This window comes from Hippopotamus amphibius, chromosome 2 (assembly GCF_030028045.1).
Source record: "Hippopotamus amphibius kiboko isolate mHipAmp2 chromosome 2, mHipAmp2.hap2, whole genome shotgun sequence".
Classification (NCBI taxonomy): Eukaryota; Metazoa; Chordata; class Mammalia; order Artiodactyla; family Hippopotamidae; genus Hippopotamus; species Hippopotamus amphibius.
Window position 1 is genome coordinate 159802356 of NC_080187.1, and position 16620 is coordinate 159818975.

General features: G+C 35.3%; 1 protein-coding gene across 6 annotated transcripts in view; it reads right to left on the bottom strand.

Moving 5' to 3' along the window:
• MIPOL1 (mirror-image polydactyly 1) overlaps positions 1-16620 on the bottom strand; it is a 303368-nt gene that overhangs the window by 179224 nt on the left and 107524 nt on the right. For all 6 annotated transcript variants that reach the window (XR_009051220.1, XM_057720561.1, XM_057720558.1 and 3 more), the window contains exons 9-10: positions 15384-15417; positions 14954-15124 (exon numbers count right to left, since the gene is read on the bottom strand). Coding sequence is in view for 5 of the 6 variants with exons in the window: in XM_057720561.1 (XP_057576544.1) it covers positions 14954-15124; positions 15384-15417 (205 nt within the window). In the remaining variant the exon portion in view is untranslated. The remainder of the gene's footprint in view (positions 1-14953; positions 15125-15383; positions 15418-16620) is intronic.

Here is a 16620-nt window from a genome sequence, read left to right on the forward strand (position 1 = left end):
TAGTTTCCAGATGTTTAGGATGATCACCTAAAATATGAACAGATCTGAGATTACCATTCTAGCTATTAAATTAAAAGTTACAATTCAAACAACATTTCTTCTTCAATTTCAATAATAAAAACTCTAGAACTGTTTTGAATTTTTGTTTGTTATGAATTATATCAGAGAAGTATTATATTTCTGGTTTAATAGGAATAAACGGAAATAATTACAGTATAACAATATTTTATAATTGAAATAATTAAAGATAACTATAAAATTACTACATAAAAGAGGTCTAATCTAACTTATTCAATTTCTATAATCTCTTCAGTGCTGCAAAGAGGCATTTATTTCTAAGATGATCACTACTTCTCAGGCTAATGCCACTACTAGGATATGGTATTGTGATCCTTTTTGTACAGTTATAACCTTGTAATGCTGAACCTTGTAGTTAGCTAATGGTCAGGAAAACAAAATTCAGTAAATAATACCATTGTAATGAATTGGTTCTTAAGTAAACTTCAATGGATTTTCTCAAAATCCATAAACAAACAACAGTATAACCTAAATGTTAAGTTGGCAGTTATTGCACAAAAGGACAGAGATGCTTCTTATACTATTGTAAAACACAAAGCAGAGTTCAGGAAATAGTATTGGTACTTACTGGATGACAGCCACAGTTTAATAGTTTATTAAGCTCTTTTTCAGTTATTGTATTCCTGGAATCACAGATGCCTCCTCCTCTTGGTTTGCAAACTTTGTTTGTTTGCTATTATAAATGTTGTAATCTCAATAGAGCTGTCAATGACTTAAGTGATCATGCTTAATTTTCTTGTTGTATAATGTGTGTTGCCCAAACACTGTTAAATCCTAACAGAAGCCACTCCAACTTCTAAGATTACAACAGGAGAAAAACTAAAAAATCGTGTGATAAATCAAAGTGTCAACAAGTCGAAAATTATATAAAAGTCATTCTCTTTGAGAGATAAGACTCTAATTATCTTTGAATATGTAAATATGAGGGTGAGTCAAAAATTATCCACACTCTGGCTGTAGTTTTAACATAACTGGAGTGTGGATAATTTCTGACTCACTCTCACAGTGTTCTCCATAGGAAACCAGTAAATACTTGTGGACTGATTTAGTGACTAGTGTAACAAACACTTTGGAAACTTGGGACAATTCTCAGGACACTTCCTAGTTTTTCAATGGAATCAATCACTTCACCTATTTTTATTTATTTATTTATTTATTTATTTGGCTGCACCACGCGACTTACAGGATCTTACCTCCCCCACCATCGATGGAACCCGAGCCCCGTACAGTGGAAGCGCAGGGTCCTAACCACTGGACTGCCAGGGAATTCCCCTTTTCACCTATTTTTAACAAATGTTTAAATGTTCTTGAAACTGTTTCATTAATATGCATACACAACGCCAGGAACATTATCCAAACCATTTAGCAGTGATTAACTTAAGAGCAATCTCAGTGAAAAATAAGTCTATGTTATATTCAGCTCCCTAAAGTTAACTAAAACTTGAATTCTCTTCTGGGTTAGCTCTTTCTCTTACCTACCCTCCTTGTACTTTTGGCATTGTGGATTTTGGAAGTACTTTTTCACTGCCAAGATACTTCCATAAATTCTTAAGGTTAATCTCTTTATTTCCTCAGCTCAATAAAAAACCATCTCACTTTGAGTGACACTTTCGTCTGCACCCTTTCTAGTAGAGTGTACTCTTCTTTCATACACTGTTACCTCTGAGGCAGAGAAAAAGGACATGTATTTTTCATGGTTCCCAATTGTCACTTCCAGTCCACTAATCCTTCATTAAACAATCCTTTCACTTTTGAAATTTCTGTTATCCATTCATAGTGTGTGGTCCACAGGCTCGTAGTGGTCCGAAACTGATACTGCCATGAAGTGAGTACTAAAATTCAGAAGAAGCAATTAAACATTTTACAGGAATTTCATAGAGCAAATGTTATGGCTTTGAACCCATTAAAAGAATGTTTGCTTGAATCTTGCATGTCTATATATTTTTTCATTTCATTTGTTGATGTCATTTTAATTACATGTTATAAAAGTAGTGGTCCATAACACATTGGAAAAACATATTTTTTTAAACTGGCTTTCACCACAGACAGTTTGAGAAGCACTGATCTGGATGACTTGCCTCTCATCTGGACCGCTGTGATGTGACAACCAAGGTTACCTTCCCACATTAAAAAAATTTTTTTCTTGCCAATATTCTAGACAAAAGTAAGAATCACCCATACAACACTCTAGCCTCACAATTTCTTGACTCATTTATTCCAATAAAATTTACCTTCAAACAATATGCCCAGCCAGTATTTTGTTCTCAGTTCTCTTTAATCCTTCTTAATCCTTAACTCTGAAACGCTACTCTTGGTTGACAACTTCTCATTCTCCTACCTTCTTACTAAAACTGCTCTTTGCTGTTCTTACTGGAATAAACACTTCGTTGGGATATGGATTTGCTTTCCCTGAATACAACGTTTATGTAAAAATAGCCATCCATGGACTTACAGAATGCCTTACAAACCACCATGAGATTCCACCCAACACTGTTCTGATCAAGGAACTCACTTCACAGCACATGAAGTGTGGCAATCATCCTGATGCAGCTGGCTTGACAAAACAGTGGAATGGATTTTTGAAGACTTGATTATAGTGCCAGATATGTGTCAATATCTTGTGGGCCTAGGACAAGGTTCTCCATGACAATGTACATGCTCTAAACCATAGTCCAACATATGTTACTTTTTCATTCACAGCCAATATTCACAGGTCCAGGAATGAAGGGGTTGAAATGGGAGTGGCTTCATTCATTATTACTCATAGTGATCCAATAGCAAGAGTTTTGCTTCTCATCTCTGCAAACTGAGATTCTGCTAATCCAGAGGTCTTAGTTTCAAAGGGAGAAAAACTTCCACCTAGTGACACAACAAAAATTCCATTAAACTGGAAGTTGAAACTGTTACCTGGCCATTTAGGGCGCCTCATGCCTCTGAATCAATATGTAAAGAAGGAGGTTAAGGTACAGGCTGCGGAAACTAACCCTGACTACCCAGGGGAAACAGAGTTGCTCTTATACAATGGGGGTAAGGAGGAATATATCTAGAATATGTCTATCCCCTTAGGGAGTCTCTTACAACCATCTTATGTATTACATTCATCTATATCTAGTGACTATATCCTTAAAAAATGAGGGTTAAAGATATATGCAGATAAATGAGAACTGAACTAAACAAGAGCACATGTATACTAGAGAAGAGAAACAGAAAGAAAGAAAGGAAAAGGAGAAGGAGAAGGGCAGGGCAGGGCTAAAAGATGTTATTCAAATTAATGAAAATAACAAAGAAGGAAAATTCATTTCAACATGAAGAAACAGAGAGTATCTAAAATCAATGATGGATAAACATAGAAGAGTATATTTTTAATTCTCATAATTTCTTTAAAAAATAACTTATTATTTGAATCAAAATAAATATAAAAATATATGTCAATATATGGATGAAGGCAAAGGAAATTTTACTGTTTTAAGATTCTTAACTTTAAACCATGTGGCGCATTATTAATACCAAGAAGACTGTGAGAAATACCATAGATTAAAAAAAAAAGCAATTATACTCCAATAAAGATGTATAAAAAAAATAAAATTAAAAAGAAACCCTAAAAATTGTTAAGATGTCAATCTCCCTCCACTCCAATGATCTATTGATTTGACACAATCTAATCATAATCCCACCAGGCTTTCTATAGAAATTGAAAATCTGATTTTAATATTTATAGGAAAATACAAAGAATCTATAATAACAACCTTAAAAAAGGACAAGGTTGGAGAATTTTCAATGCCTGATATCAAAATTGACAGCAATCAATGCAGTGTGACATTGGCAGAAGCATAGAAAAATAGATCATTAAAATAAATCATATGTTCATATAAAGATACATATGGTCAAATTAATTTTCAAAATGTGACACCAAAGCCATTCAGTGGGGGGAAAAAACACCTTTTCAACAAATAGTGCTGGAACAACAAAACATAAACCTATTCAAAAAATGATTCTGAATCTTATACCATACACAATAGTTAATTCAAAGTAAATCACAGATTAAAAGTAAAAACTAAAACAATAAATCTTGTAGAGGAAAACAGAGGACAATATCTTTGTGATCCTGGGGTGAGGAAACATTTCTTAGACAAGGTACATTAAAATACTGATTTATCACACTTCATCAAAATTTAAAACTTCTGTCCATCAAAATAAAAAATTAAGAAACTGAATAAGCAAGAAAAGACTAGGAGAAAATATTTTTACTACATATATCTGACAACTGACTTTATCCAGAATATACAAGGAACTCCTACAAATCAATAAAAAGTCAAATCAACCTATTAAAAGATAGGCAAAAGACTTGAACAGATGTTCAAAAAGGAAGCTATATAAACGATCGATAAGTACATCAAAAAGTATTCAACATTATTAGTCACTGGGAGATGCAAATTAGAACCACAATGATACATATATTACAACACACCTAATAAGATAATTATAACTATAAATACTGACAACAATTGTTGGTGAGTATATGGAGCAATCAGAACTTCCATAAACTGCTGCTGAAACTGTAAAATGATACAGCAACTTCATGCTGTGATCTAGCATTTCCACTTTTAGGTTTTTAATTAAGAGAATGAAAACTTATGTTCACAAAAGGACTTGTACAAGAATTCTCATAGTAGCCTTAATCACAATGGACATAAACTGGACAAATCCAAGTTTCCTGTTCCATCAATGGGAAAATGAATAAGAAATGTAAGATTATGCACAATGGAATATTACTTATCAACAAAAAGGAATCAACTACTGATACAAAGAGCAACATGGATGAATATCAGAAAATTTTGCTGTCACTGTATAATCCACTTGCATGAAGTTCTACAATAAGCAAAATGAATCTGTGGTTAAAAACAGGAAAGTCACTTGGGTGGGGCAGGTGCAATTGGTAGGGAAGGGAAATAAATGAGGGGACTTTTTGGGGATATGAAAATGTTTTATTATCTTTATAGGGGTATGGTCATGTGGATGTAAGTATTTGTCAAAACTTGTCAAATTACTGATTTAACATTTTTATATTTCAATTGTGTGTAATTTTATCTGAAATAAAAACTGTAAAATAAATTTTAAAAACTGTAAAATAAATTAAAAAATAAAAAAGTAAACATATTAATAGCAAAAAACTCTCAATTTTCAATGATCACTAAACCAAAATAACACTCATAAAGATCTAGTAATACATATATGATTTATAGATATATTTATCGAAGTTTCCAGATAAATAATTTAAAAGTACATTTTATTATATATTTTAACCTACTAATAAGATTATTATAATTTTTTTTATCAGAAAGGTTAAATAATATTAACAATGAGTTAATATATAACTTTGGAATTTTTTCAAGGGTTTATAATACTAAAACAGGCTACAAATAACAATAAAAACCATTATCCCCTAAATCATTGCAAAGTATCAACATTAGATAGTTAAATTAATTCTAGGAGGTGGTTTGGGAATCTGATCTTTTGTGATCCCAGAGCTTAGTGCTATGATAGATGAGTCAAGTAGCAATTAATCAAACAAGCCTTTTGGCAAATGTACAGGCACAGCCACAGAGTCATTTTGAAAAGAATGGAGGCCTTAATGTTGAGAAGACAAGTTTTATTTTAAAGTGTCCTGATACTTTGGACTAAAGACATATTTTGTGGTGAATGATATACTCAGATATTTTTATGTTCCTCCTTCAATACTTGTGCAAGCAAGTCAAATAATTTTACTAGATATTTGGTTGCATTTACTTGTGTTGCTGAAGACAAAATTTAGCAGAAATATAATCCACCAAAATGTTAACTGAAAACTCTCCTTATGAAATCAGAGGTGTACTGAATAAACAAAACCACAGCAATCCGAATTTTTGTGCCCAAATGGCAGTTTATGAAACTATCAAGTAGTTTTCCAAGAATACTACTACAAAATTTGGGAATTTATAAATGATAAATTCTATAACATACAAAAAACCTCACAGTCTTTAGAATAAAGATGCTTTCATGCCAAAAAGTTTATAATATAGGCTGCTCAATACTTAGAGACTTCTAATTATCAAACACGTTCATGGCTTAAATTCACACTCCTTGCAGTCTTGCCCAATACTGCTTCTTCTGGAAAATAAGGATGGATTTACTATTATGCTGAATAACAACATATCAAAGAAAATGGTATTGCGTACTTAATATAGTCTATTATATTGTTAAGTCACAATGCTGGTGAAGACTAATTTTTAGGGAAATAATTTCAGTTTTTGATATCTTAAGATGGCAAAACTATACGCGGATCTTTAGAAGTGATATGCTGAAATGCAGTCATCATTCTAACAGAACGACCTTCAGGAATTAGCACAGAAAAAGAATTAACAGAAATCTTGGATCTACTTCCAAAAGATGAAGAAAATCTTAAGGAAAAAAAAAATCAGTCCTTAACAGCAAGATGCAAGCTTAGAATAATATATATTTCTTACCTGCACAAGAATATAAGACACAAATGTGATCATCTTAGATATACTGTGACCTCAAGCATATAACCTTCTAGAAAAAGTAAAACTAATGCTGCAAAAGTATCAGATAAGTGATTGCTATTGGGGAATGGCAGGGGCATGGATTAACTGGAAAGAGCCTGAGGGAAATTTCTGGGGTGATAGCTAATGATATGCTATGTTGAAGAATTCAGAGGCCAATTACTGATGCCTGCATTTACCTGAAATGCATTAAGTGAGTGACATGAACTGACAGAGGAAACGATGGATAATACAGAGAGGACATAGCATGATTCCTTCTATATGTTTAGAAACATGCAAAATGACCTATGGTGTTGGGAGTAAGAGTAGTGATTACCCTTGGAAAGGAACTCTGACTAGGAAGAGACACAGAGGAGCCCTCTAGAGCGCTGCTTCTAAGACTATATATATTGGTCAAAATTCATCAGATTTTTCACAAGATTTATGTTCTTTACTGTAGTTATACATCCATTAAATTTTTTTTAAAATACAAGTTTAGTTTTCATATCTATTCCTCAATCTTTTTTCTTGTTTAGACCCTCATTTTCTCTTGCCTGAATTTCTACAATAGGATCCCAACTATCCTCAGCTTTGGATTTGTATTACTCAATTCACTTTATGTAGTGCGGCCCCAAAATCTCCAAGAATATACTTTCTATATTACCAGAAAACTAAAAAATCTCAGAGGACCCCACTGCCTAGAAAACAAAGTCTAAATTCCTAATATTTTATTCATCTAAATACCCCTCGAATGAAATCTCAAATAACATTTCCATGTGCAATTTTTCTAGGAAGCAATTTGAAAATATATACTTCTTTAAAATGTTTATATTCTTTGATTTAGTATTTCCACTTCTAGGAATTCTCCTTAAGGAAATAAACATGGATGTACATAAAAAATTAGCTACAGGGACTTCCCTGGTGGCACAGTGGTTAAGAATCTGCCTGCCAATGCAGGGGACATGGGTTCAATCCCTGGTCCAGGAAGATTCCACATGCCCCAAAGCAATTAAGCCCATGAGCCACAACTACCTATCCTAAGATCTAGAGCCCATGGGCCAGAACTACTGAGCCTGCATGCCACAACTACTGAAGGCTGCATGCATAGAGCCTGTGCTCCACAACAAGAGAAGCCACCACAATGAGAAGCCTGCGCACTGCAATGAAGAGCAGCCCCACTTGCCACAACTAGAGAAAGCCTGCACGCAGCAACAAAGACCCAACATGGCCAGTACAAATAAATTAATTAATTAATTTAAAAAACTTATCTATAAAAATGTTTCCACTATAAAAAGAAAAGAAACAAACACCCTCCCAAATAGCACGAGTTCAATAAATCTTAACATACCCATTTACAAAAATACAAGAATATCTGACAAAACATAAAATCAAAGTGAAAAATCAGGTTATCAAGTAGTATACATGGTACAATACGCATTGAAAAACAGACAAAGGATCTGTATATGATTGATTTCCCTTCTTGCTTATCTGTGCTTTTCCAAAGTTATCTATAGTTTCAAAAAGCTGTAAAAGTTTTATAATAAAAAAAAAGAAAAATTATTAGAATAGATAAAATATCAACAATATATTTCAGCAAGATGGACTGGGAAAACTGCACAGGCAAATAATTGTATGACACACAGGAAAGCAAACTAACAAACTGACAGGAGAAAAAATTAATAAAAATTTATAGTCACTACAATAAAGAATGTTACACGTTTCCTACCTTTCTTGAAAAATGAAACTAAATGTTATGATTTATTTTCTTTTCAAGTATGAGTTTTTTGTCAAACTTCTAATAATATCATTATTTTGCATCTATTAGGTGCTAGCTACTATGTGAATTACAAGGGACACAAAATGAAGGCAACATTAACTAGGGAGAGATTTAGAAACTTGGTTATATTTTCCTCTGCTAAGGTTACCTTTGATGGTTACATCACTGGCCAAGATTCTGGGTTTGCTTTTCAAACAGATTTGTTATTTTACGTTCATTTACACAAAAACCAAGACAATTACAGTCATCCTGGGGGTATCCATGGGGGATTCGTTCCAGGAGTTCCTGCGTATACCAAACCCTGAAGAGTCTCAAGTCCCTTATATAAAATGGTGTAGCACAATGAATACAGTTGACCCTTGAAAAACACCAGGTTGAACTACACAGGTCCACGTGGATTTTTTTTCAATAAATATACAGTTGGCTCTCCATGTTCGGGGTTTTCGCATCTGTGGATTCAACAAACCACAGACAGAAATTTCCATCAGTGGTTGGTTGAATCCACGGATGCAAAACTTACAGCCAGGGAGGGCTATGTTTAAAACTATTGCCTCTTTATAAATTTCCACCACCATCCACTGACCTATCACTCTGAGAAACTAAATAAACCTAACATTTTCATTAAGAAAAGGACGGCCACCCCACCTCCTAAATTTATCAACTTGCCAGCATACGTATCCATCCAAGTTTTTGGTATTCCTTTGTTACAATGAACTGTAGTTTCACTGCTCCTAGCAAAAGACAACTTCTCCACTTATGTTCTAGATCCTAGCCATTCTCAATCTACTTATCTACTCCAGGACTTTGCTACTGCAATACTTTCTTCTCTCCCTTAAAATCACCTTTCCTTCTTTTCTGGTTCATTTCCATCAACACACACAAACAACATGCCTTAGAATCTCCTATTAAAAAAAAAAGAAAAACTCTCCAACGACTCACCCTAACCCTAACCCTAAGCCCCTTCTCCATCTATTGCCAGTTTCTCTATTTCCATTACAGGGGGATAAACGTTGCTTACATTCAGTCTTGTTCAGTTCCTCACCTTCCATTCTGTTCTCAAACTACTCCAACGTGGCCTCTTCTTGGACAAAACTTTTGCCAAGGCTCTCAACATCTCCCATGTGATCAAATCTAAAAGTAACCATTCCATCTTCACCTGGCTTGACCTCTTGATACCCATTCAAGGGAACTAATCAGTCTCATCTTTTGCAAACACTTCTTGCCTTTTCTGACACCATACTCTCTTCAGTTTCCTTCTACCTTATTTGCCATCATTTCTAGTCTCTCGTGGGCCCCTTCTACTTTGGCCAACTGCTAAACTGTTGACAGACCACAGGGCTTGGTCCTAAGCCCTTTTTTTTCTCAATTTTCTTTCCCTGGTTTCATCTAGACCCACTGCTTTAATTACCTATATGCTGATAACTGCAATAGCTAAGTGCCTGCTCAAAATTGCCATTTGGATTTTTAAAAATCATCTCAAATATACCACATCTAGAGAAAATGTAAATTTCCTCCCGAATTACGTTATCTTCCTCCCAAAACTTGCCCATCACAAAAATTGAAGCGAATATCTACACAGTGTTCATGGGCAAAACAGACTCAGCCTAATTCTTCTAGCTCTCTTATGCCCCAAACCAATCTGTCTTCCAGGTCTACTCATCATACTGTTGAAATATTTCCCAAACCTGTCTACTTCCCTAAATCTACACTTGCCCCTCTGAGCTACCATAAGTTTCATCTTTGGACTATTGTAACAGCCTTTCTCCTTCAGTATCTTTTGCATTTATACACATTTTTAGCCCTTAACATGGCACACAAGACCTTACAAGTTTGTCTGCTGCCTGTCTCTTCTACCTCATCACTTGCTGCTATCTTCCTTGCTCACTGCACTTCAACCATATTTAACCTTGGAGCATTTACATCAGTGCCTGAAACACACTAAGCTTGTTACCTCTCACAGGGCGTTGTTGATGTATTCTTTTTTTTTTCTCTTTCTTTAAGAACTTTTATTGAGATACAATTGACATACAATAAGCTGCATATATTTAAAGTGTACTATTTGATTTTTTTTTTCTTATTAGTAATGTATATATGGCAATCCCAATCTCCCAATTCATTACCCCACCCCCACCCCACCCTCACTTGGTGTCCATACGTTTCTTCTCTACCAGATGTATTCTTTTCTGATGGAATGCTCTCTTCATAGATTTTGCATGGCTGGATCCTTCTGCTCTTTCAAGTCTCAATTTAATTATACAACAATTCAACAAAAGCACTGCCTTGATCATCCTATTCAAAGTGACAATCCTACTACCAATTGTAGTCACTCTCCATTACCCTTTTATTTTCACTTCATCACTAACTGAAAATACTTTATTCATTTGTTTGCTCACTATCTACATTTCCATACTAAAATGTAGGTACCATAAGAGTAACAGCCTTCTATACAAATACAGAATATCATTGCTGAGTTCCCCAACACAGACACATTAACAGGTTCTCAATAAAATTTGGATGAATGAATCATATTTCACTAACTTCTTTTAGTTCAATGTATCTCGAAATAGATCTAAAATAGCTAAGCTCATCAGTTCATGAATTCAACAAGCATATATTTTGTGCCACACTGTGCTAAGGACTAACAGACACAGATAAAGAACAGTTCCCACCTTCATGCTAGGTGGGAAGATAGGCATAAAGTCAATTAACTGCACTGCACTGTGACAAGTACTACAACAGATGTAAAGTAAAATGCAGGCAGAAAGAAGATATTTATCAATATTGCTTCATGTGAGAGACCTTTATGGAAGACAGGATATTTAAATTAGCTTTAAAGTAGTAGGTAGGCAAGTGAGTAACAAGTGGATAGAAGCATGTGTCAGTGAGAGGGGAAAACATACTCAAAGGTAGAAAGAGTTATAAAAAAAACAGACTAACTGTACTTTTTGTACATTGCTCAGCTGTCTTCCTAGAATTTTCTTCATTGTGTTACTAGACTGGATTCATACCTTCCTTGTGTTTGGTTTATTTTTGATTTTGCTGGAGCTTAGTACATGGTATAGCTTGTGGCTATGGAGAAGGAGGAACCTGACTACTGAAACGTTTAGCTGAATTTCTTTAATTACCCTGATGATTACCCCTTGGTCCTCTGTGCTTTTTTGTATTTGTCAACTCTGGACCTGAAAGATCTCAGGATCTATAGTTTTTATTACAGCATTTGACAAAAATGAATAAACTATCAAAAAAAGATATGTTTTTTATATTCTGGTTAAAAGAGGCACGTAAATGCTTTAAAAATATTTTCAACAACAAACACAATAAAGAGTAGTGTACAAATTAAAAGGGTTAATATTGAATTTAGATATCTGGAATGACTTCTTTCCAGAAAATAGTGGTGAGTTAAGATTCTCTGCATGGTGTTCAGCTAATAGAAATTTATGATCACTTATTCAGTCTTCATAGACCAAGAAGGGAAAATTAACAACTAGAAGACAACAAAGAAAAATGGAACTCGGGAAAGGGTTGAAGGATGCTGAGAAGTTTAACCTGGGGAAAGAGAAAATGGTGAAATTTCTGTGGTATTCGTTCTAAAAACTCAAAATCTCACCCTAACCATAAGACTTGAGTCCGAAGGCCTGGGAACTAGGAGAGCCAATGATGTAAGATTCAGATGTTAATCTCATCCAGAAGCACCCTCACATATACACCAGAAATACTGTTTAACCAAATATGTGGACACCCCGCGGTCCAGTCAAGTTTTCACTTAATTATCATACTATTCCTTGCAGTTCTGGCTGAATTAGGCTAGTTTTGATTTCCAAGGACATGCATAGAGGGTCAGAGCCTGGCAGCAGGAGACTTTGGGCTTCACTGATACTTGCAGTCAGTAGGATAGTATTATAGAGATCTCCATTTACTGGACCTTAGCTGGTACCTGGTGCAGTAGGTGAAGGGCCTAGCCTCTAAGAACTGAATAAGTCAGGCATGGGAATGGAGGTTGGGATATGGACTTTTGCCAAAGGACCGGGGTGGGTGGGGGTGGTGGTATATAAAATATATCCAAAACACAAAAGCAAAGGCCTTGGAATATAGCAGGGATAAAGGAAGAAAGTGGTAAGTTCTCTATGTACATGGGTGTTTTAGTTAACTTAAATGATCTCTAAAAAACCAAATGTTTGAATTTATAATTGTTTCAAACACCTAAAAATAATTTTAGCTATCGCTTAAGCAATATATTGAATGATCCAAGATTGAACACATTTGGTAGGGCACAAAATGCTAAAAACGTGTCCATTTTAAAAGTTTAAATTGAACTTTTCCCAGTTCAAATCTGAAGACAAATGTCAGGTTTCCACATTGAGATAGGATAGAATCATTTATGGCAGAACAATTTGCCAGCCAAGAACAAGGAAAGCCAGATTAAATTCTAAAAATCACCTGTTTAAGACATCAGAAGGTTGCTGCTGCAACAGTGACTTGAGCAGCTAGGATTCTGAAGAGGGGTTAACTGGAGACAGGTGATTTGAAGATCCCAAGTCATTTTTCCCCCTTGAGTTTTAAAGTTTCAAGGAATGGTCAAGGAGCTGAGAAATCAAGCTTTGACTGCACAGAGGGCTCCTGCTGGAGAACAGAGAAATCACCTAAACTTCTGGCAGTTATGCAGGGCTGAAGTGACAAAACTGGAGATTTGAGACTTGTTTCCATCTCAAATCATTTGCTAATTCCCAAACCTGTACATGGCTTAAAGTTAAAAAGCTAAGCCTTAAGCCCTGTGAAAATAATAATGGAGTTTCCCATAGTCTTACAATGCTGAGGAGACAAACATTAGAGTAGAGGATTCTCCAGGAGTAGGGCCCCAGTGAATACTCAGCTCTCAGTTTGGGAAGCCTCAGCAAAAGTACAGGGGTGAACCACAAGCAGAACAAGCCTTACCAAAACTTTTATCCAGCCTCCATGGGATATAGTAAAGAATTTCAGATAGTGAAAGAAATGAACTAACAGGAAACATTCTGTGAAGTAGGAGAGAAAAGGGACAACTGGTTAAGTGATAACCCTAAGCAAGCAAGAAAAGATGTAAACTAGTGTGAAAGAGAAGTCCTTAAACAGAAGCCTGTAAAAAAGAAAGCAGAAAAGGCAGAGTGTATGGGTGCAAATGCAGACAGGATGGTGAATGAAATGGTGGTGACAAGCAGAAATTCTTTTTTCTATCGGGGAGGAGAGGTTGGATGCTGAGGAGAAAGGAGAAAGATAAAACAGTCCTCCAGAGGGGGAGAGTGAGTGGAGGGTTGCCAGGCAACACCACCCATCTTCCTGAAAATGATGATCGTGAACTCAAGGTAAGTTCAGTCAGCAAATCTGCATAATCCTCTCCTGCCATATAAAGCTGTGAAGGTGTAGAACGGGCAGAAAGTTAAATTTATAAAACTTAAGTTTTGCTAGGTGAGCAGGATAAAAGAAAAGAGGGCTAAGACAACTGAGGTTATAGTACATGCAAGTTGCTGATAATTACGGTGAGCTGCGGGATCTAAACTAGATAAAGAGGGAAGTGAGGACCTGAGGGGATTAAGGAAAAGATGTGGTATGATCAATAAACCAGGTGCCAGGAGAGTTGAAAATTTTCTAGAGTTAGAGTTCTAGAGTGAGTGAGCTGAAAAAATAATAAATGGTGGTCAGCAAGCGGGATGCTTGAAAACGCGACTGATAATGACCAAGCACAGGGTATGACCACACGGTGGATGGCAGAGAGAGTACAGAGCACATGGATGACTGCAGGAGAGACAGTCACAGAGATGAGAGGGATACGGAAAGTATCACCAACAGAGATATTTAAATCACTAAGAACTGTAACAGGGGTAGGCTGAAGAAAGAGACAGTGAAATAGATGCTAAAATTCTTTAAGAAATGAGGGAATCAGCATGGGAGTCTATACATGTCTGCAGCCGGAGTGTGTAATGGGTGATACAATCGATGTGTGGGCCTCAAAGCTGGAGGCGTTTAGAGAGGAAAAAGGAACAACGATCTAAAAACACTAGCGAGGAACAAACCTCCAAGCCCAGAGGTCCAACTGCTGGGGGAGAGAATACATTCACACTTGAGAGGACTGCAGTGGGAGCAATATCCTCAGGGTGGAAATCAGGTTTCAGTTAGAGCAGGAAGGTGTAAGTAATGTTCAGAAAGGAATACCCTAATAATTTGATTCATTTATCAATGTTTACTAAAAGGCACTGAAATAGGCACTGGGAATAAAACAGTAATAAAGATATAATCTCAGCCCTCACAAAACTGTGACTCAAGAAGTCTCATATAAAAGTGATTACTTTAAAGCATATAACTAAAATTTTATAACAAGCTAACAGTTTATTAAGAAATGAGGATGCATATATTTGAAGAATGATATAACAAAATATGTGATTATTTTAATATAGCTAATCATTGTGGTATTAATTATAAGCTAAAAACTAATTTGAATTAAGAATATGTGAGGAAAAGTCATTTTTTAATGTAAAGAAAGGGGAAAACGGTAAGTGTATGCTTTCACAGACACTGTACGTGCAGTTACCTGAGACAAAGCAGCATCCCGTTCTTCAATCACTGCATTCATTTCTTCTGCAGTTATTCTCTTTTTACATTCCTTGGTCTTGTAGATTCTATCCACAATTACAGCTCCATTCTTCTGAATAGCTATCCCTGTGTCTGCATTGTTTATTCTGTTCAGTAATTCCTGTAATGTCTACCAACACCATTATATGTTAGTCAGACATGAAGTTTTAATATATTTTATTTAATATAGGGTTTTAATTAATAGGCACATGTGAATTGTAAATTGACTGAGTGAAGTTATTGAATTTTCATATTGCAGCAAAGATGTACATTATTAGTGTGTCAATTCTTCTTTTTCCCACATCTTAGTTCTTGAAACCCACTCAATTGAACTTAAGCCTCTAAGATATAAGACTGACATCAAGAAATCTCCTCAGAGAATGGCTTACCATGTCATTTTCTTCAGGGTTAATATTTTCTAGCCTAGAAAAAAGGGACACAGAAAGCCTGATCAGTAGCATTTCCTTAGTGCAGCAAAATGAGTTCGCTTTTTAAATCTTTAGAACCTCAAGTAATTTCCTTCGACTAGTCTTTAGAGTCAACCATGACACTGAACATATTAAAGTGCCACCTGCTCGACTCCATCTTTCAATAATGCTCCATATCTTCTGCACTGACTTCAGACTGTTAAGTTATTAATGTTTACTGCTATATATGACTACAAGGATCAATTGTTCATATGTGCTTAGATGAAGAAAGTTCCCCAGTGATAGAAGCACTCGTTCTCATCATTATATTTATTTCTGGACTTTCAGTTCTTACCAGAAACTGTACTTCCTCTCCTTTTTGGACATCATCACAAATAAAATAAGGCAAGTATTTTTATTACAAAGTTTAACTATGTTCCCTCAAAAGCAACGACAAATAATCACCACTAAATTTGAGCTGAAAATCTCCTGTTGCTACCTATTTGTTAAAACAAATACACTATATAGAAAGGCTGACCAAAACTGGCCACGTTTTTAAATGACTAATGTTATTTTCTCTTTTGCATAACACAGAATTATTCAATTTAAAGGCAAAAAAAAGTAAACAGGTTCCCTTCATAAGTGCATTTCGTCTTATACGAGTCGTAAGTGCTTACTAAAATGTTTGCTGATGTTGGTAAACTGAAGAAATGCAGTGAAAGTAAAGGAAGAAGTTCCAAATGACATATTTAGAAAACGTCTATAATATCATTTAGGCAATCATTGAATTGCATAGATTAAATGGAAATCTATAATGGGTACCAGTGACATGACATAGATTTCAGAAATGATTTCAATTATTTAAAAGTTGTACTAAAAGTTTAGATATCCAAATTCCTGTTTCGAGTCTCCCCCCCCGCCATTTCTGTGCTCCTGGCATTTAGCAGTCACCACAAAAAAAGGATGCTAGGAAAGGACAACAGAAGACAGTTAGTAAAGCTGTTACAGCATTGCTCCAAACTCCACAGCTCAATCAAACTGCTGCATTCATGGAGAGAAAGTACAGATTTTGGAACACCGTATTTTCACAGGAGAAAATATGAACATGTGTCAAAAAAAAGTATTTCCACCCATATTTAAATAGTGTAAGTTAACAGATAGGTGTAGTAATTTTGAATTATATATACTTACTGTATCTCAAATGACTAACGTCCCCTTG